General features: G+C 40.0%; 2 protein-coding genes across 3 annotated transcripts in view; one reads left to right on the top strand and one right to left on the bottom strand.

Annotated features, from left to right (window-relative positions):
* The window catches only part of LOC139919357 (NLR family CARD domain-containing protein 3-like), a 123351-nt gene that overhangs the window by 13947 nt on the left and 88238 nt on the right, over positions 1-21166 (top strand). The window lies entirely within an intron of this gene.
* LOC139915617 (NLR family CARD domain-containing protein 3-like) lies at positions 2739-18849 on the bottom strand. Its single transcript, XM_078284765.1, has 9 exons — positions 18807-18849; positions 14887-14979; positions 12481-12766; positions 7297-9172; positions 7015-7188; positions 5272-5445; positions 4972-5145; positions 4273-4319; positions 2739-4041 (listed from the first exon to the last, which is right to left on the bottom strand). Exons 3-9 carry the CDS (start codon positions 12755-12757, stop codon positions 3485-3487), a joined length of 3279 nt encoding a protein of 1092 aa, XP_078140891.1. The 5' UTR covers positions 12758-12766; positions 14887-14979; positions 18807-18849; the 3' UTR covers positions 2739-3484.

Here is a 21166-nt window from a genome sequence, read left to right on the forward strand (position 1 = left end):
ATCTAAAGGGGGAAATGCTGAAACTATTTTTGTATGTTTCCCTGGTGACCACACAATCTGTTCCAGTATATTCTGTTAAAAGGAATTCCAAATGGCTTTCAGTGGCCTAATGTATGACCCAAGCGGCCAAAACCATGGGTGAATTTTGAAGCCAATAAGGAAGTGGCTGAAAGCTACAATTTCTCTAACGTCCGCTAGATGCTGGCTCCAAAAAGACTCCAAATCGAACTCCATGCAAGTCAATGGGACCACAACCCAACTTTTCACTCAAAATCTGAAGTCAATCATTTTTTTCGACAACAGGTTATGGTCTCAGTAGCTAATTTCACTTTTTCTAATGTGTCCATATGGCGATTTTCAGAATAATTGCGTCATTAACGGGATATAACGGTTCTAAAACGGGGTTGCTTTCCAAGTGATTGACAGGTCGCCTGTCCAGTGATCGGCAGGGCCCTGATTACGGGCCAATAGCAGGCGGAGCTGTGGCGCTGTGGGAAACCCCCGGCTTCGTTCTGGCTGCTTTGGCTCCAAAAAAAATTCAACACGGAGGCACTAGCAAACCCCAACTTTTGGCTTTAAAACGGCCCTTCAGAAACCTATGGGGGACGTCACACTCACTTGGTCCATCTTTTTTTACAGTCTATGGTGTGACCAGGTAAAGTTTAACCGACAACGCCACTTTAGGAGTTTAACCCAATGAATTACCACATTGGCTTAGTACATACAGACCCAAGTTAGCCTATCTGCCCCCTAATGGCCGTTAAGAGGCATGGCAATGTCTACAGACAGTGAACCAGGGCCCTTCACCCACCCCCTCACTACAATACTGCTGAACTGTGTAGGCTGCTTCGCATCTATGACACTGTGTGTCCTTGTTATTTATTTAACCGATTGAGATTGAACAGCTTTTTTTTCCAGAGAAACCTGGCCAAGGCAGCAGCATCATGACAAACATAGCACTTACAAACAAGCAAAAACATAAATTAGAAAAAGCAAAGATTAGGTACCAGAAATGTCTGGCTGAAACCAATCATGTGGCTTTCGGAAGGGATATTACAAGAACATATTAAAAATCAGAGAGGGTCAGAGGGTCACGTCTGTTGTGTAGAATTAAATTTAAAAGCCTCATTTATTTAAAAACTGACCAACGCCAAGACTCTGACAAAGGCTCATTCGAGCTGAAACTATTTAAATTGCCAAAGTGTGATAAAGGCTTTAAACTTTTGAGTGCCTCAGGCCCTCTTTGATTTTTTATGAACAAAAACAATCAAAATCACACAAAAGGTAATTAGCAAAAATTCCCCATCTGAGCAGCAGGATGAGGAGTTTGAGTCTGCCTCCACAAGCAATAAAACAGTACTGAATAAGTCAGCTGGATAAACAACAAAAGAATTCCAGACTTGAATTAAAAACAGGGTTACAGAGGCATAAATCAGGCAAATGGACTATAGATGCGGTATAAACAAAACGTATAACAGCCTGTCTGTAGAAATGGAAGAGATACACATTTTATAGTTGTTTATCTCTTTAGCACAAGTTGGCTGAAGCCAAGGTCCATTTTTCTAAGACAAAGATTCCTTTAAATTCTTTCTCATTTCCATTTCTTAAAAGGTCAAAACTCCAGCAACACTTGTAGTATATAAAACAACTTTATTGTTAGACCAACGCGTTTCGGCTTGTGGCCTTCATCAGGGTCATCATGAAACACATTACAAACAACATTTAAATAGGGTAACAGAAAATAATTCAAAAAGGTAAAAAAATAACAAAAGACAACCAATCATATACATCCACAGACATATCAGCCAATGGGGTACCTACAAAGATGGGTTGGGTATGGTCATGTGGCCTCAGGCCAATCGTAGTCCCAGACTGGCAGAGAGGCAAGGGGAGTGTCCAATAAGGGGCATGGGTGACACCATATTGGGTCATAAACTGGAGAAGTGCACCTAAGGGGTGGTACTTGATCTACTTTATCATAAAAGAATAACATAAAAAATCATAATAATACATCATAACATTTTTTTTAAAAAAACACTACAAAACTACAAAACCAAAAATAAATGAGAGATATTTACAAACCACTATACAAACTCATTAATTGAGAAGTCCTCATTCATGCCCCCTGGAAATAAACTTTTGAAATAGAAAATCCAAAATGATTCTCTCTTTTTCCTGAGAAAATTGACATTACCACCTCTTTGGCTGGACTTAATCACTTCTATGCCTATAAAAAATCTTTCTTCTAACATAAAATCTGCTATGTGTTGGAGGCTTTCATCCAAAGCACCTTACAGTATCATGAACATTTCTAACGTGGGTGGCCCCTGTGGGAATGGAACCTCCCACCCCAGCAGTGTTAGTGCCTTGCTCGACCCTTTGAGCTACACAGGGAGTAGAACCCCTAACCCCAGCAGTGTTAGTCTGGTTTCTACATCACCACTCACCCCGGATGACGGCAGCAGTGAAGGGAGATCAGATGCTGTGGGTTTCCAGTTGTCAGTGAGAGCAGTGGAGGAAAAACCCACCATGCTCCCTTTACATCATTGCAGCATATTTACCACACCAATCACAGCTCTGATACACTCTACTGTCTAACTGACCAATCAGAGAAGTGTGCAAAACCCACCTGGATATGTACTTTGAGGAGCCCTCCCACCAATGAGATTCACCCACCTGCATGCATTGCTTTAATATGGCAGAGAGGTCTGTCCGAGGCGTGTGTGTGTGTGTGTGTGTGTGTGTGTGTGTGGGGTGGGGGGGGGTGGGGGTGGGGGGGGTATGACTTAAGTCACTTTCAGGGACACACACCAGACTTAAAGGACCAATTTGCCGATTTTCAACCTTATCTCTATCTATCCGAATTCGGGATACAGTGTAAACAACAACAACAGTTTTCAAACAGCTTCAAAATCTGTTGTACTTCCGCGAACCAGTGACGTCATTGGTTCTCAGAAGAACAACAGATTTTGAAGCTGCGCCGGCTCGCATGGCTGTTATTCGAACTACAGATTGTACTTACTCATTTTTGTATGCCCGCATCCACGGACAGTTGGATCGAGAGCCAAACAAGCCGGCATGGAGCTCTCGGTGCCGGCAACATGGAGGGAAGGTAAACATTGTTCATTTGCATATACTACCAACATTGTAATGGTACAAAGCTGGTTGAAAATCGGCAAAGTGTTCCTTTAAGACCAAATGATTGGGGATGGCTTGTGCAACTGGGGACAAAAGCCGTGTCCCCAATTGGTAAAAAACTATTTTTGGGTCAGTGGTTAAGGTTAGGGTTAGGTTAAGGTTAGGGTTAGGGTTAGGTTTAGGCAAGTAGTGGTTATGGTTAGGGTTAGGGTAAGTCTCCAGGAAATGAATGTAAGTCTATGTAAATACCCCAAAAGTGACTTAAGTAAGACTGTGTGTGTGTGATCCTGTACAGAGTGAATCATCATTTCAGCAGCTGCCTTTGGTCAGCAGTGTGAGTGTTTCTCTACACAGCAGGTGACTCTCCCTCCTCTATCTGACACAGAGACACTGAGGAACCAGACTTAAACCCAAACGCAGGGTAGAGAGGTTCAGTGAATGTGGAGTGGAAGGTGTGGAGGTGGATCAGTTTGTCAGAGGAAACTCTGTAGAAGGACAGAGTGCCAGCAGACGAGTCCAGATACACTGCGACTCTGCCAGAGCCAGAAGAGAGGGGGGTTTGTATGACAGTTGTTCTGTCTTTGTGACAGGCAGAGTAACTATTATCAGAGCAGTCCAGACTCCAGGACTTGTCATTCCATCCAAGACAGCAGTCAGCATCCCCTCCTCTCCTTCTGATTCCTCTGTAAGTCACTCCTATATAAACCCCCCCTTTCCTCTCGACCTCCCAGTAACGGCGACCAGTCAGACCGTTTCTGCACAGCACCTGTTCCCAGCGGTCAAATCTCTCTGGGTGATCAGGATGTGGCTGCTCCTCTGTCACCTCTGTCACCTTTCTGTTGTCTTCAGACAGAGAGAGGTTTCTGTTTGCTGTGTTTGGGTCCAGTGTGAGTTCACAGGCATCTGATGGGGAGAGCAAGACACAATACAGCAGCAGTTTATGATCTAATAGACCTGTTGTGTTTTATTGGTATTTTTAACAGTTTCATCGTAACACATAATGTCCACCATCATCTTCATTCACAGTAGAATTTGAATTAACTGATGTCTCTTACTGTTGTGTAAATGGGATTTCCATCTCAATAGTTGAATGTGTTGCTTGATTTTCATGAATAAAACTAAATACACACTTACACTTCCTCAGACCTGATTTCAGCCTCCGCACTCCACCATAGTCAGCACTGGATAGGGTACAACAAAGTCACATCAGCATATTCTCTGATAGTGGAATGATTTTCTATACAGCATCAGTCATAACCAAGGTTATTATCGTTAACGAAAACTAACGAAATAACGAAAACTAGGTGTGAAAAAACATTTTCGTTAACTGAAATAAAAATAAAAACAAGGCTTTACAAAAACACAATAACTAACTGAAACTGTATTGTGTGTTTACAAAACTAACTATAGTAAAATAAACTAAAATTATAGAGAAAATGTGTTTAGTTTTCGTCTTTGTCAATTTATTTCATACATAAGCCTAGTATTTTGGGTGGATATGAAATCTATCTTCCAATTTTTTTTTTTTTTTTTTTTTTTACCTTTTTGAATCTCGCCCCTGACAAATACCCCTTATTACAAAAAAAGACTAAAACTAACACTAAAACTAATAAAAACTAAACTAAAACTAAGCATTTTCAAAAAATAAAAACTAAACTAGCAAACCCGCTTTAAAAACTAATTAAAACTAAACTAATGAAAAATGCAAAACTATAATAACCTTGGTCATAACTGCTGTTAAATATTAAACAATATTCCTCAGTTTCTCAGCCTGACTGAGAAATTACCCCTATATTTGACATTGCCTCTCCCTGACAGCAAGCCTCTCCATACCTGAGTCTCTCCAGTCTCCAGTGTGGATCCTCCAGTCCAGCAGAGAGCAGCTTCACTCCTGAGGCTCCTGGATGATTGTAGCTCAGGTCCAGCTCTCTCAGATGGGAGGGGTTGGAGCTCAGAGCTGAGGCCAGAGAAGCACAGCCTTCCTCTGTGAGCAGACAGCCTGACATCCTGCACACACACACACACACAGAGAGAGAAAATCCGACAAAGATTAGGGATTGATTCATTTAAGTTAACCTGTATGTAAAACATTATTTAAATGGTCATGTGTTGACCAGGTTGAGGAATACTGACCTGAGAGTCTCCAGTCTACAGTGTGGACTCTCCAGTCCAGCAGAGAGCAGCTTCAGTCCTGAATCCTGCAGGTCGTTGTTACTCAGGTCCAGCTCTCTCAGACTAGAGGACTGGGAGCTGAGAACTGAGACCAGAGCTTCACAGCTTCTTTCTGACAGGTTACAGATGCTCAACCTGAAGAAAAATTAGTGATGAAGAGAAACAAGAACTTTGAAAATGTTTGCTTGAGCTTGGTTTGATTCAATCTGACAAAATTAATTTGGAATTATCAAGGTTGATTTGTTAATAATTCCTTCTTAACAATCTGATTCCTTACCAATTCTAAGTCTGTCACCGAATTGATTAAAACCCTCATTCACAAATTTAAAGGAGTATTATAAACCACTATGAAAGACAGATGGGTAATCTTAAACAAGACAACGCAATGTTTATGGTGTGTAACATATATGGATACAATACGCACAGTGCAAATGCTATTCTTTTTAGTTAGCTCGCAAAAAAGAATTCAGGAATTTCAGAATAACTATATTGATGCTATCCTCATGATAGCTGGTGACTTTAATGAATCACCAGATATCCTAGATTTGATGCAACCTCACAATAGCATTATCACAGCCTTATGTAACAATTTGGCAGTGTTTGATGTATGGAGATACTACACTGCACCAAAACAAAGCACACACAATTTTGCCTTCATATGGAAATTTGCTTGAAAGGCTTTTGCACACCTATAGTGACAGGTGCATAGGAAGGGCACAAGCAGATCAGTACTTGTCCTGCATAGGTGCCACACCCCAAAATTGATTGGCCTGTGGAAGTCAAGCAATTTGGAGGACCAACAATCTTTTGATCATTTTTAATCATGTGAGTCTAGAGATGCTGTGTGCCAAATTTGAGGAAGATTGGATCAACAGTCTCGGAGTTCGCAGAAATAGTTCTTTTCAAAAAGTTCAAATTGGTGGTCAGAGAAAAATTGCAGTGGGTAAAAAGACTATGTTGTATTTCAGAAAACATAAAAAATAATTTTCATTCTACATCTAATGTTTTAAAAATTATAGGCAAAAACTGTAGTGCTGCCTATTGGCCAATCATCACGAAATTTCATCATGAAAAGTCTGGTACTTCAATGGCAGTAGCACATAAGTGCCAACTTAGAAGATTGGGCTAATAAAACAGTGTTTAGGGGCTGCTGAAAATTGATTGGCTGATGGTGGCCATATTTTTCTATTGATCAACTTGACCTCATTGATCCTGCATTTGTTCAAGACAGTATTCCAAATTTGAACATTATCGGGCAAACACTTTAAGAGTTGTAGGCATTTTTCTGTGGGCACCACAGCACCTGTTGATGAGGTGGGTTAAGTTTCATGAGTATCGGACTGCATTCACAAGTTCTTGTTCAATTTGTTAAGGTGCCACAGCCCGGCATTGATTGGCCTCTGGCACCAAAATGATTTGGAGTACTAACAATCTTTGGGGAATATTGGATCAACAGTCTTGGAAGAGTTTGCAAAAACAGGTTTTTCAGAAAATTCAAAATGGCGGAAAATCCAATATGGTAGAAATTGACTGCACTATGTGCACTTGGTTTGGCTTGAGGACAGAGCCTCACATCTTCTCTCTGACAGCTTACAAACACTCAGGCTGAAGAAGAATTAGTGATGAAGACAATAACTTTGAAAATGTTTGCTTGAGCTTTGATTCATTCTGACAAAATTAGAGTTGGGAAATGATAATCCTGACCTTAGAGTTTCCAGTCTACAGTGTGGACTCTCCAGTCCGGCAGAGAGCAGCTTCACTCCTGAATCCTGCAGGTTGTTGTTACTCAGGTCCAGCTCTCTCAGACTAGAGGACTGGGAGCTGAGAACTGAGGCCAGAGCTTCACAGCTTCTCTCTGACAGGTTACAGCCACTCAGCCTGAAGAAGAATTAGTGATGAAGAGAAACAATTACTTACTAATTTACTCTCCAGTGAAAAAAGATCACATGTAATATACTCAATTTATCGAGTTATCTATGCACCTACACAGCTTTATTGGAGGCTTTGACCACTGGCAGCAGCCTCAGCAGACCCTCCTCTGAAGCAGAGTATTTCTTCAGGTCAAACACGTCCAGCTCTTTTTCTGATGACAGTAACATGAAGACCAGAGCCGACCACTGAGCAGGGGAGAGTTTGACTGTAGAGAGACTTCCTGAACTCAGGTACTTTTGGATCTCCTCCACTAGAGAATGGTCATTTATCTCATTCAGGCAGTGGAACAGATTGATGCTTCTCTCTGGAGAGGGATTCTCGCTGATCTTCTGCTTGATGTACTGGACTGTTTCCTGATTGGTCTGTGAGCTACTTCCTGTCTGTTTCAGCAGGCCTCGTAGGAGAGCCTGATTGGTCTCCAGAGAAAGGCCCAGGAGGAAGCGGAGGAACAAGTCCAGGTGTCCATTTGGACTCTTTAAGGCCTTGTCAATAGCATTCCTGTGGACCTCTGTTGCAGATGTTTTGTTAGAAAGCCCCCACAGCCCCCAGAAAGTCAGTTGTGGTTCAGCCATCATGTTTGTGTTCCTGTTAATGAGTGACATTACCACATAAACAGCAGCCAGAAACTCCTGAATGCTCAGATGGACAAAGCTGAACATCTTGTCCTTATCCCTGTTCTTGTCCTTCTTCAGCCCACGCTCCTCTTTAAAGATCTGTGTGAAAACTCCTGAGTACACTGAGGCTTCATTGAATTTAATGCCACTCTTTTTTAGGTCTTTCTCATAGAAGATCAGGTTGCCTTTCTCCAGCTGGTGAAAAGCCAGTTTTGCAAGTGATTGAATGTACTGAATGCTGATTTCTGTGCCATATTTCTCTTTCGTCTGATCGATCTGAAACACCAGGAATTCTGTGTACATCTCAGTCAGGGTCTTGGGCAGGTCTCCTCTCTCACTGGTATTCAACACATCCTCCAGAACTGTAGCAGTGATCCAGCAGAAGACTGGGATGTGGCACATGATGTGGAGGCTTTGTGATTTCTTGATGTGGGAGATGATTCTGCTGGCCTGCTCCTCATCTCTGAATCTCTTCCTGAAGTACTCCTCCTTCTGTGGGTCAGTGAACCCCCTCACCTCTGTCACCATGTTAACAAACTCTCGAGGGATCCGATTGGCTGCTGCAGGTCGTGTGGTTATCCAGAGGCGAGCAGAGGGAAGCAGTTTCCCCTTGATGAGGTTTGTCAGCAGTACTTCTACTCCAGTTGACTTGGTCACATCAATAGAGCGCTTTTCATTGGCTTTGAAGTCTAGTTGAAGGCGGCTCTCATCCAATCCGTCCAACACAAACAGAAGTTTGAAGGTACTCTTGTCATAGTTTTTGTTTCCTGACTTATGTAATGTTGTGAAGATGTAATTAAGAGCCTCCTGCTTGATGTCAATGGTTTCCCTTATACATCTGTGAATTAGCTCCGCAAAAGAAAGCCTTTCTCCCGTCAGTAAATTCAGCTGGCGGAAGGTGAAGGGGAATATGAGATGAACATCTTGATTGGCTCTCTTTTCAGCCCAATCCAGGATGAACTTGTTCACAAGGAACGTTTTACCGATTCCTGCAATCCCATTGGTCAGCACTGTTCTTATGGGTTTGTATTTTCCAGAAGGGTGTTTGAAGATGTCGCTGGGTTTGATTGGTTTCTCTGACCCTGCTGGATTTCTTGATGCCATCTCAATCTGCCTGATCTCATGCTGGCTGTTGATGTGTATGACACGCCCGTCTGTGATGTAGAGCTCTGTGTAGATATCATCCAGAAGTTTCTTATCCTCCATCTCTGACAATCCTTCTTCTGTACATATAAACTTGTCCTGGAGGTTAGATTGGACCCTGCATTGGTACCATGTGATGAGTTGTGGAGGCTCTGTTGTTGGCACCAGCAAATCTGTGTATAACAAAGGAACATCCATAGGTGTAAAGGTAAACTTAAAATATCACGCTGTGTGTTCACCAGACACATCTTTTCTAGCTAGCAGCACTAAACGATGAGACAACTGAAAACCTTTTGAAGCTAAGTGGTTGTTTTTTTTGCTAAAAGTTGGTGCTCTGAGAATAACAAACATGTCCTCACTGTCAACAACAACACATCCTTTCCTTTGAAATAACAAAAAAGGAAGGCAACATTTTGAAGAGAGGCTCCCTGTGGATGTGCAGCCTTAGTGGAGCAGGCAGCTGATAATATTCTATTCAGATTCAGTTGGGGATTCAGTGCCTTGCCCAAGGGTATGTTGACATACTGATTTACTTTCCCATGCAAGATTTTCCAGCCAGTTCAGGGATCTGAACAGCCGACCTTTAGGTCACACACCTTCTGCATCGTTTACTCAAATAAATCGGTGCTTCCAGGAGCTGTGACATCAAGAAGAAGAAGAGGATTAACTAAATCCTTAATTGTTTTAACAGCCACACGAAATGGGCAGTGACAGGACAACCAACATAGCAGCCAGAGTGAGCCAGAGAATAGCTTTACCTTCAGTCTGACTGCTGCCAGTGGGAAGGCCAGGAAGACAAGCAGCCTGTGGTTGAATGGAGGAAGCTCCTCTGTTCTCTGTAGCCTCCCCAACATCACTATTGATATCTCCTGAGAGAGAGAGAGAGAGAGAGAGAGAGAGAGAGAGAGAGAGAGAGATAATAATAACTGTATTTATATAGCACTTTTCTTAATTGTTACAAAGTGCTTAGACAAAGTAAAATGGATCATGTAAAGAATAAAACAATAAAATTAAAACAAAAGAATATAAAAACAAGAAAATATGGCATAAGTACTCACATATGAGCATCAATAAACATGAGAACATAAGAACATTAAGAGAAAATAATAAAACACAGATAAAATGTATAAGTAAAATAATAAAATAAAATAATAAAATATTAAAAGTAAGTTAAAAGCAAGATTAAAAAGGTGCGTTTTTAGTTGTCGTTTAAAAGAAGTAAGACAGGTGACCGTACGAAGTTTAAATGGAAGGTCATTCCACAGCTTAGGTGCCCTGGTGGCAAATGCCCTCTCCCCTTTAGTTACCAGATTAGCCCTTGGAACCAGGAGCAGAGCCTTTTTTGATGACCTTAGTGAGCGTCCCTGTACGTATGGGGTGAGTAGGTCAGAAATGTAGGTTGAGGCTAATCCATTTAAGGCTTTAAAAGTAATCAATAAAATCTTAAAATGAATTCTAAAGGAAATTGGAAGCCAGTGGAGGGATGCTAAAATGGGGGTAATGTGGTCTCTTCTCCTAGTTCCAGTTAAAAGCCGAGCTGCTGCATTCTGAACCAGCTGCAGACGATTTAATGCTTTTTTACTGAGAGCAGAATAAAGGGAGTTGCGGTAGTCAAGACATGAGGATATAAAAGCATGGATGACTTTCGCCAGGTCAGAGGGAGATAAAAACGACTTGATTTTAGAAATACTTCTTAAATGATAAAAACAAGACAGAGTAACTGATTGTATTTGAGAGTTAAAAGACAAATTGGAGTCAAAAATAAATCCCAGGTTTTTGGCAGAGGGCTTGATATTAGTTACCAAGGTGTCAAGACCCTCCTGAAGCCTTGGAGTCATATTTGGAGACCCAAACAGAATAACTTCAGTATTATCCTCGTTGAGTTTGAGAACGTTTTGAGACATCCAGCACTTTATGTCCTCAAGGCAGTTTTTCAGTGCGACCAAGCTACTGGCATCTTTGGGGTTTACAGGAAGGTATAATTGTGTGTCATCTGCATAAAAGTGAAAAGAGATATTGTGTCTGCTAATTATGTTGCCTGTAGCATAGAGAAGAGAATTGGACCCAGAATTGAACCTCGCGGTACCCCACAGTTGAGTTTGGCAGAGGAGGAGGTGAAACTACCTAATGTGACTGAGAAATATCTATCAGAGAGATAAGACCTAAACCAGTCCAGAGCCAACCCATTCATGCCAACACATTTCATAAGGTAAGTAAGATGTTATGATCAACAGTGTTGAATGCCGCACTAAGATCAAGCAGGACTAATACTGAACAATTCCCAGCATCAGCAGCCTGGTAGAGGTCATTTTGTGCTGTGCCCCAAAACCAGATTGGAATTTTTCAGATAGATGATTGCCACTCATATACGTTGTCAATTGGATATACAACTTTTTCTAGTATTCTGGAGAGAAATGGAAGTTTTGAGATTGGACGATAGTTGGTTAGAATTCTTGGATCAAGGCCAGGTTTTTTGAGGAGTGGCTGAATCATTGCATATTTAAAATCAGGAGGGACTGAGCCTAAAGCCAGGGAATTGTTTATAATTGACAAAATAAAAGGGGAAATTGTTCCCATTACTTCTTTTAAGAGCCTTGATGGTAAAACATCTGAGCAGCACGTAGAGGCGTTCATACGAGACATTATGTCTAAGAGCATTTGTGGGGATATCTGCTCAAAACAACTAAAGGATGAGCTGGTACTGTGGACAGGGTTTAAGTCGTGGTTCGGGGGTGTAATGTTTTTCCTGATAGCATCTATTTTTTCTAAGAAGAAGATCAGACACTTCTCACATAATAGCTTCTTTTAATTAATTAATCTTTTAATCTTTTAATTATAATTAATTTAATCTTCTTTTAATAGCACATATGTGACAATGTATCAATATCTAGAGACACCAGACAGGAATTATTCAAGTGGCTGAGCTGGGACTCAGGGGAAGAAATAGGAGGGCCCATACACAGATTATTAAAAACCTTGTTGTGTGTGGGGCCAGTTTGGCTGGTGAAAATTGTCTGAATTTGTGTAATATTTGGTGTCCAGTTGGCCAGTGGTTAGGGTTCGATCCCCTGTGTGGCCACACCTATACTGAAGTGTCCTTGAGCAAGATAATTAACCTCTAGGTTGGTGCTCCAGGGGCGCTGCACTGGCTAGCTGACCATGAACCACAACTAGAGGGCAAAGTGAGAATTTCCCCCTTTGGGGATCAATAAAGTATTTTAAATCATAGACAATATGAGTTCTGTTTTGCTGTTTTCCTGAAATCTGCATACCATAAAACTTACAATAAAACAATAAAAACAGAGACTCAAATGGCAGCCTGACTCTCTTCACACATCTACTGTTTGGATGCAGGATAGGCTAACAAAAGAGTACAGCTTATACTCTATATAAATTGCTACTATAATGTGTTGTATTAAAAATGGCACATGTGACCATATAATAATAATAATAATATAATTGTTAGCTTCCCACGACTTACCTTTAAGTCCTGAGCTGGTGTTTGACAAACTCTCCACTAGATCATTCCTCTTGATCTTCTTTAAAGCCTCCTTGGTCACCTCCAGAGAGTGTTGGTTGTAGGTCTGCACAATCTGATCCACTGTGTCCAGCCTGTCTGCCTTCTCCAGTCGGCTCTTTGGGATGGCTGGGCGGCCTTCTAGGAGGTCAGCCTGCTGCAGGAACCACTTGAAGCCCTTTAGCTCTTCATCTCCCAAATGACCCAAAGTTCCATAAAGCAGCTGTTTAAGTGCCGTCATCGTTACTCTCTGTTAAAAACAGAGGATATTTTCAAATTGAAGGACAATGATTGAATTTCTCCACTGGGCTGGGGGTGTTCTGGTGGCTCAGGCAGTGATTCTCAAATATTTCTGCGCCTGACTACTTAACATGAACAGATGCCTAGTCGCAACCCCATCACAGCCTGCATATACAGGGTGCTGATTTTCCCTTTTCAAGTCATTTAACTTGATTAATTATCAGAGGACATGATAGACATGATAGATTTGTACAGCAGAAATGTTTTTTTTATAGAGCCGCAGTTATGGGTAGTGTTGGTAAGCACGGATGTATCCTTTTAGGGTTAGGGTTAGCCTATACCGTTTCTCCCTTTCCCTAACTGGCCACCGTAATCTAAGAGATGGGGGTCTTGCTATGGGTGGTACGGGTTGCATACTGCCGGGAAAGTCTTGCTGTCTTATCTGGCGCAAATTACAGTGCCTCTGACAAACAAGATACGAGACTGATCTTTGCCCTTGTAGCAGAGTTAAATAAATAGGAACTGTTAATTGGGTTTTACCCTGAAGTTAGTTGCACATTTGCTGCATTAGTACTTCGGCCCTGGAGACCTGAAGGAGGCTCCCCTGTATCTCCCTACCACTGTTCGGGTACTGACAGGAAACACCAATGGTTCTCATGTTGCGGGACAGGATGCCCCAGGGGGTCACAATGGGTTAAATATATAACCCTCATTTACCAACACTGGTCTAGCGAGCATACCATGTGGCCGCGATTTCCTGGGTTGAAGTTTGGGACTCTCTCAACTGTACTGTCCAATAAAGCAGAAATGTCATGAAAATAATCTTTAAAAAAGAAATCATCTCCTTGAGATGAGATGATTTTTTTTTAGACATCTAGGTCTTGTAAGACTATTATATCAGCCAGATCACACAAGGTAATTGGTAATATAATAGGTTATGTTTGTTCTATTGTCTGATCGTGTATACCCCTTTGTTACAAACATGTACTTGTACTTGTATACATGCATTTCTTAAGCAACATCAGAGCACAGAGTCCCTTTATTTTCTTAAACATTCCTTATATTTCTGTAAAATGGTTAATATCTTTTTCATTTATTGCCTGGCTGTAGTTTACCTCTTTCCAGCACCGTGCTGCCAGTAACTGGGATGAGCCATCTGATCTGAACATCACAAGATCTTGTTGCTGTATATAGTATTCTCTCCATTGTACCTTTTGCACATTGTCTTGTGGTACAAAATTAGTTTAAAATACATTCATTTGGGATTTTTGGTGTAAGTAAAAGTTCTGTTTTCTGTCAAAGTGGAATAGAAAGTCATGTCTGGTACATACGTTTACCATTGTACTCATGAACAGGCAGAAAAAAACTATTTTGGCTCCTTTACTTTCACAGCAGAAACTGCACAGCAGCAATGTAAAACTACAGTAAGCCAGCCAACCTATATCATGCTGTAGCCAGTACAATCCACTAGAGGGCGCCCTTACTCCACACAAAAACCTCACCCTATCCAAAACTACCTATCCTATCCTATCCTATGTGTTTTCAGTGCAGTGTTCAGTCTGGTGGTCTATGGGTACCTGAGACAGCCAATGTTGAGGCAGGACATAAACCTGTGTTAAGTCTATGACTATTTAACTGTAGTAAAACATCACTTTGTCAAAACAACGGTGAAAAACATTGCCATGTTCTGTCAACAGCAATGGAACTGTAGGTATTTTTTAGGCCAGTTTGATTAACTGAATTTAGACTGAATTAAGTCCAGCCCAAAAATAATAGTTAGACCTGAATTATAGTTTGATATTGATTGTTTTAAAATGTATTGTTTTTGTTTCATTTTCGCTATTTTGCCTCTGGATTTTGGACATATAAGTAAAAATAATAATAATTGTAAATGAAAATGTATTTCATATGAAAATTAGAAAATCAAAAAAATCATAATACATTGGTTACTGTGTGAATGCAGCCTCTCATGATGTGCAGCAGGCAGGACCTGTTTGTTTGATGCTGCCCACTACTGGTAATAACTTGTCATAGGAGAAAGCACATGGTACATTGCTGCTGGAACAGTGTAAATGGGGCTAAAAGAAATATATCACTTTGGTAAAACATTTTCATTTTTATCTCACATACCTCTACAGGAGTTCATGAATGAACAACCACCAGTACTGGATGCTCTGGGGAGCCATAGTCAGCCCCGCTCACATTCACCCTCAGTGTGGAGACCTAGTGTAACAAGGACACACACAGTCATAGATGTGAAAAAGCCTACACAGTTCAGCAGTATCGCAGAGGAGGTGAGTGAATGATCCTGCTCAGTGTCTGTTGACATTGCCATGCCTCCTGACGGCCACTAGGGGGCAGATAGGTTAACAGTGAGTGAGTGAGTGAGTGAGTGAGTGAGTGAGTGAGTGAGTGAGTGAGTGAGTGAGTGAGTGAGTGAGCGAGTGACTTTACAGGTCCACAAGTTGCTTCCCATCTAAAAATAACCAGAACCACAAAAGCCAAAATCACATGGAGGACTTGGTAATTTAATTGGTAAATTTGTTCTAATTCTAATCATATCTTTGTTACAACCACACAGTACTTTTATATACATACATACTGCATATTTGCAGCGAGGTCAGAGGTGGTTCCCTGTTTTCATTCCCTTTATTTCTGCGAACTGGTAAATATCTTTTTTCTTTTTGTTTAACTTGGCTGCAACTCTTTCCAGCATCCTACTTCCAATTTCTGACGAACCACAAGTGAACCCTTCAGGTTCTTGGCAAGGAGGAAACCGAAATTAAACAGCCCTTGGGTCTCTTTATCATTATTTGCATTTATTTGCATTATTTGCACTGTCTCTATTGTTGCATATTATGTACATTACCTTTATTTTATTTTAGTAGTAGTTTTCTTTTGTTACTTTGTACTTGACACATACTTGACTTCCTTGGCACTGTTCTGCCAATTGCTGCTATGGCACCTGAATTTCCCCAAGGGGATCAATAAAGTGCTGTCTTATCTTATCTTATCTTATCTTGTCTTGTCTTATCTTATCTTGTCTTATCTCATGATAGTTCAGCCTATACCATGGATGCATCATACATAAGTTACATTGAATGACAGAGGTATTTCATTCAACCGACAAATGATTGATTAAAAACATTAGTTTACATTAATTAAAGTGATACATTAATTAAATTAATAATTCCTTCATTTATCGTCATAGCCAGATATTTTTTAAGACTCATCTCTTACTTCCTGTGAAATGTTTCCATTTTTTGGCTACTTGGGCATCAGACACAGTGGTCTTGAGAACTAAATACAAATGAAGTGCTTTAGTGACAACTGACCTTCATCATGCACTTAAACACTATAAGTGAACTTAGGCCTAGACACTTTTGCCACTGTGCTGCTGTCTCCTCATCAGTCCCTTACAGGATGTTTATTGTGTCTGATTAAAATATAAGCTCATCAGCCATCTTTAGTGTGGATTCACCTTGTGGAGCGGTGGATTGTGGGAAACACTTAATGCTAGAAGCTTTAATTTTATACCCTGGAAAAGGGGGAAAAGTAAAGGCTATGTAATGTATTCAGTCCCCTTGACATGTTACTAATTGTCTTGTGGTACAAAACTATATGAAAATACATTTATTTGGGCGGTTTACATTTTCTATTTCCACCTATAAGTCTCTGGGAAGTAGTGCTTAAGGATAGGCTACACCTTTTCTAAGAGCCATTTCTCTGTCGTGGAGTAAAGCCCTCACCCCTTTACAAGTTAGTTAGATTAAGGTAGCAACATTCATCTGTTTTTAACATGAGGTATACTGTATAATCATTAGAAAAAATTATAAATGTCAAACTAATGATTAATTTGACTGTTTATTAAACAAAATATGGAAGGCCATTACAATATTAATATAAATTACATTCATGAACATAATGACAATAATAAGGTTAACCTTAACAAGGTTACAAAGTGCTTTATAAAAGATATACTCATACAGTCACATAGCCCATAATTTAAAAATTGTAAACAATTGGAACATAAACCAAACAAACCTTAACTTCAAAGAAAGTATGTAATGTAAAGTAATATATGTTCTGTGAACTTTTAAACTCTCATGAAGTACAATAGAGATTTATCTTACACTAAGATTAATGACTGCACCTTTAAATCTTTATGAGCCTTTATGAGCAAAAATGGACCATCCTTTTTAAATTAAATCATATGTGAGAGTACATGGCAACTTCAGGTAAATGTTCATGGAAGACACATCTGGAAGTAGCAGAACTTGATATGCCACGATGTGCTGCTGGATCACGCTCCTCACCACTAACCTCCTCTTCTGGGTGAAGTATCTGAAGACAGATAAAGACATCAGTAGGCTGGACTCAAATCTTCTGCTTTGTGTTATGCTATGTTTTGCTGTGCTGTTTTGAATAGGTGAAAACAGGTTGGTGATCTATCCCTGCATATTAACATTAAATGAGAGTGCATGGCAGATTCAAGCAGAACTTGACTGGCCATGCTGTGCAGGTGGAGCTGATTGCTCTTTATCACTACTGCTGTGCCTAATCCCAGGCTGCTGACTTGACTTGACTGGGCTCTCTCACTGCTGGCTGTGGCTGGCTCTGCATCTTGTTTTTCTTTTTTAATAAAGAAGCTCTGCATATCTCGGCTTCTTTTCATTCGGGCTATTCTCTTAATATCCCTGGGTGAAATGTAATGCAATTCCTTTGATCAATCAATTCACCATGAAGCAATAGTTATAGCTAGCTAGCTCAGTCTTCAATTAAGAAAACACAACGTTTCATATTCCATGGCAGAGTCCAGATAACGGTAGCAAACAAAATGCAAACTGCTGGTTGGCTTGCAGTCAGGCTAGCTGGCTGCACATTTAGCTGGCTGCTAAGTGCTAGATAAAGTTTTCACACATTCAGACGGAAAGTTGACATAAAAAAACTAAACATGAAAGGATACCTCTTATTCTGCTTTCGCCTTCAATCGATTAGATGGATACTGCCGCAGTCGTGTCCCAGACTCCAGTCAGGTTCCAGTACTTTCGTTTTCGAGACCATTTTCTGGCTCGTGGTGAAAAGTACGCTGACTAGGGATCAGCTCTCACAGCCCCAGTCCAGACATTACTGTAGTAGTTGGAAATGGCAAACTGGCCCATATCAGCTGTTATCATTGCGCTTGTCCCGCCTTATTGAGTTGATGAACTTGACCAACGACCTATTGTGGTGTCCAATGAGATTAATATCGCCATTGACTGCCTGCCTTCCTTGCCAGTAAGGTTCATATAAAGACTCTTCAGTAGGTCTTAACAGGAGTTTTGCATGGAATCGGCCTACCAGTGTCACTTCTGGACATTTGATTCCTCCTGAGGTTTCAAAGAAAAAATATATTATCCTCATCCAACAATACATGTGAAAACAGAGGGAACACCTTTAGTGCGCTTTCTCCTCTCTAACTTTACTATGGAAGTCAATGAAGAAAAGAGCCTGCTGAAACGCGAACCGTCTGTACTTCCACATGTTGTAACATGTCACATCTACACAGAGTGTAGAAAATACCAGGAACAGCTGCTCTATCATTAAATCGACTGACTAGGTCCACCCAGAAGTTTTTAAGCCTTTGGAAGAAATGGACTTTGCAAAAGGGAGTTGCTCTGGACTTTGTGTATTAACAGTGAAATGCCCCTCAGTCATATTTATCCAAATCAGTTGTCAGACCAGTTCTGAGACTTCCTCACATTTTACCAAGGAAATACAGTAGAACAACAGTCTAACTTGTAGTCTGGTGTTGATTCAATCTGACAATGCTAAAAGTAATACATGCAAAACATTCTTAGAGAAGGTTCATTTTGGTCAGAAATTTTGGAAACCATAGCACACTTAACTCTAACGAATATTCAGACTTCCAAGTATTAGCCTAAATACACATTTTGAAAGACTATCATATCAAAAAAAACAAAAAACAACTACGCTATACAGCCATACAGTTACACAATATATTTCCACATAGTTCATTTATCAAACATGTTTCCTGGTAGGATCCTTACCTTGACTTTCTATCGGCTACTTTCATCTGTAGAGGAAACACTCACAGGCGCCGCTGATTCTCTGTCTGTCTACATTTGACCTGAGGCTTCTTCACATCCTCATAACCTCACTATCAAAAGAAACGTCAGAATGCAGAGCAACAACATACTGTACAGTACAAAACATTAAACCAGCCCATCTGCACACATGCTAAGCCAGTCTAGACCACTAGAGGGCGGCCTCACATAAAAACCTTATTCCTAGCAGATCCCATTATCAAGGACTGTCCTGAAAACCCTGTGCCTGTCACCGCACCACTGGCCATGTTCAAACAGCAGCTTATTACAGTTAAGATAATTTCCTCAGTCTGGAATTGTCCATTTGAGCTTTTGATCCAAACACAATCAGTGACAGCTGATTTTTACATGTAGCTGTTGTAAATGTTTGTTTTCTGGAGTCAAATCGACCTCTACTTTGACAAGAATGTTTAAAAAAAAGCATTCCAAAATAGGATAATATTCAGCAAAATTGTATTTTTTTAAAAATGGTTTCATACAATTTTCTTATGAAAAATCATTAAACAATTTACGCTGTCACTTCAGAAGAAGAAGGTCACAGGTTCAATTCCCAGATTTGTCTGTGTGGAGTTTGCATGTTCGCCTAGGTTTGCTCCAGTTCTCTCCACAGTCTGAAGACATGCAGGTGGACTGGAGAACCTCAATTATCCATAGATATGAACATACTGTTGTGTTTAATGAAATGCGGCCCTCTACTGGTCATAGGAGAAAATACACATTACTTTTCCACCAGGACAGTATAAATAGGGCTGAAGCGGATATTAACTTACATACCTCTATAGGCATATATGACGGGTAATCCACATATTGGTCACGCTATAGCGATCCACAGTCAGCACCGTTCACTTTCAGTTTGAACATCTAGTCTAAAAATCCTACTCTTGATTTATAGGCCAAAAAAAAGACAAATAGGCCAAAGAAGATTCTGGTTAGATTAGTTCATTCTGTGTCATTGATCAAAGATTTTGAAGAGAAGAGAGAGTTTTCTTTTTTTTTTTTTTTAACAATATATTTATTCATTTTCAGTTTGCAAATCAAGTTGTACAATACAGTAACAATGACATAAATCTGCGCCTTACCACCACCCCCTCCCACCGACAAGGACACAAAAGGTTAGACATTCACAAGAAGAAACAAACATATAAACAATAATATCAGTAAATAAATGTTATATTATAGAATGTAGATTGTGAAAAAAAAGGGGGACAGTGTATCTCAAGCTCAATGCACAAGCCAGTTTACTAGACACAAGGTGTGACGCTACTCCCTGACATCTTCCTCCTGTTGTAACAGGTTACCAACATTGATGTCATATCTCAAAAAAATAACAAAAAGGTCCCCAGACATCCTCAAAAACATTGAGTTTACCTCTAACAATATCAGTTATCTTTTCCATCGACATGGTTGAGGCCATTTCTTTATGCCACATTCCAATTCGTGGTCCAGTAACATTTTTTCCAGTTTAGAGTAATTATACGTTTTGCTTGTAGGATACTGTGACCTGTTTTCTGTTACCAATAGTGACAGCTGGATCAGTGGTGACCGTGGACTGTGCTGATGGCAAAGATGGCCACCATGCAAATGCAATGTCTTGGGTTTGAAATTACATGGAACCTTTGTTACATGTTACGTCGACTCTCATCTTTTCTGTCTCTTTTCACTGTGATCTGTGTAATAAAGCAGGAATTCTCTCTATATATATATATATAAAAAAAAGTATTCCATATGAAATTAATGATTTTGTCTACAGTCTATTGGAGCACTTTTACACTCTGAATGTATTTTGCATTCTTACATTGTTGTCATTGTTTGTCTGTGATTTTTATGTTGGAATTAATGCTGATTTCTTGACCAGATCTTCTTTGACAAAACAAGAGATTCTTAATCTCATTGCAAAAAAAAAGGTTAAAAGAAGGTTAAATTAATGAAAAAAAAAAAAACCTGAGTTGGTTGAGAATACATTTTAAGGACAGCCATATTCCAGCACCTATATTAAAAATCTATAGTTTTTGTCTGTGTTTTTTTCTTCAATTCATAAATGTGTGCACTTGAATGTCTCTTACATTTTGGTTCAACCAAAATGGCAATGTAAATTAGTGATGACAGACTGTTTTCCTTGATTATGAAGTCATGACTCACGACTTACAAAACAGAGTAATATATTGGTTTATTTAAGGACAATAATAAGTACATTTTATAGTAAAAAAAAAAAAAAAAAGTTTATAGCAATACTCATTTGAAAAGAAGATGACACAATGTCTGGGAAACAATTGTAAACAAGATAAAAATGTTTACCTTGGAGT

The sequence above is a fragment of the Centroberyx gerrardi genome, chromosome 7, assembly GCF_048128805.1.
Source record: "Centroberyx gerrardi isolate f3 chromosome 7, fCenGer3.hap1.cur.20231027, whole genome shotgun sequence".
Taxonomy (NCBI): domain Eukaryota; kingdom Metazoa; phylum Chordata; class Actinopteri; order Beryciformes; family Berycidae; genus Centroberyx; species Centroberyx gerrardi.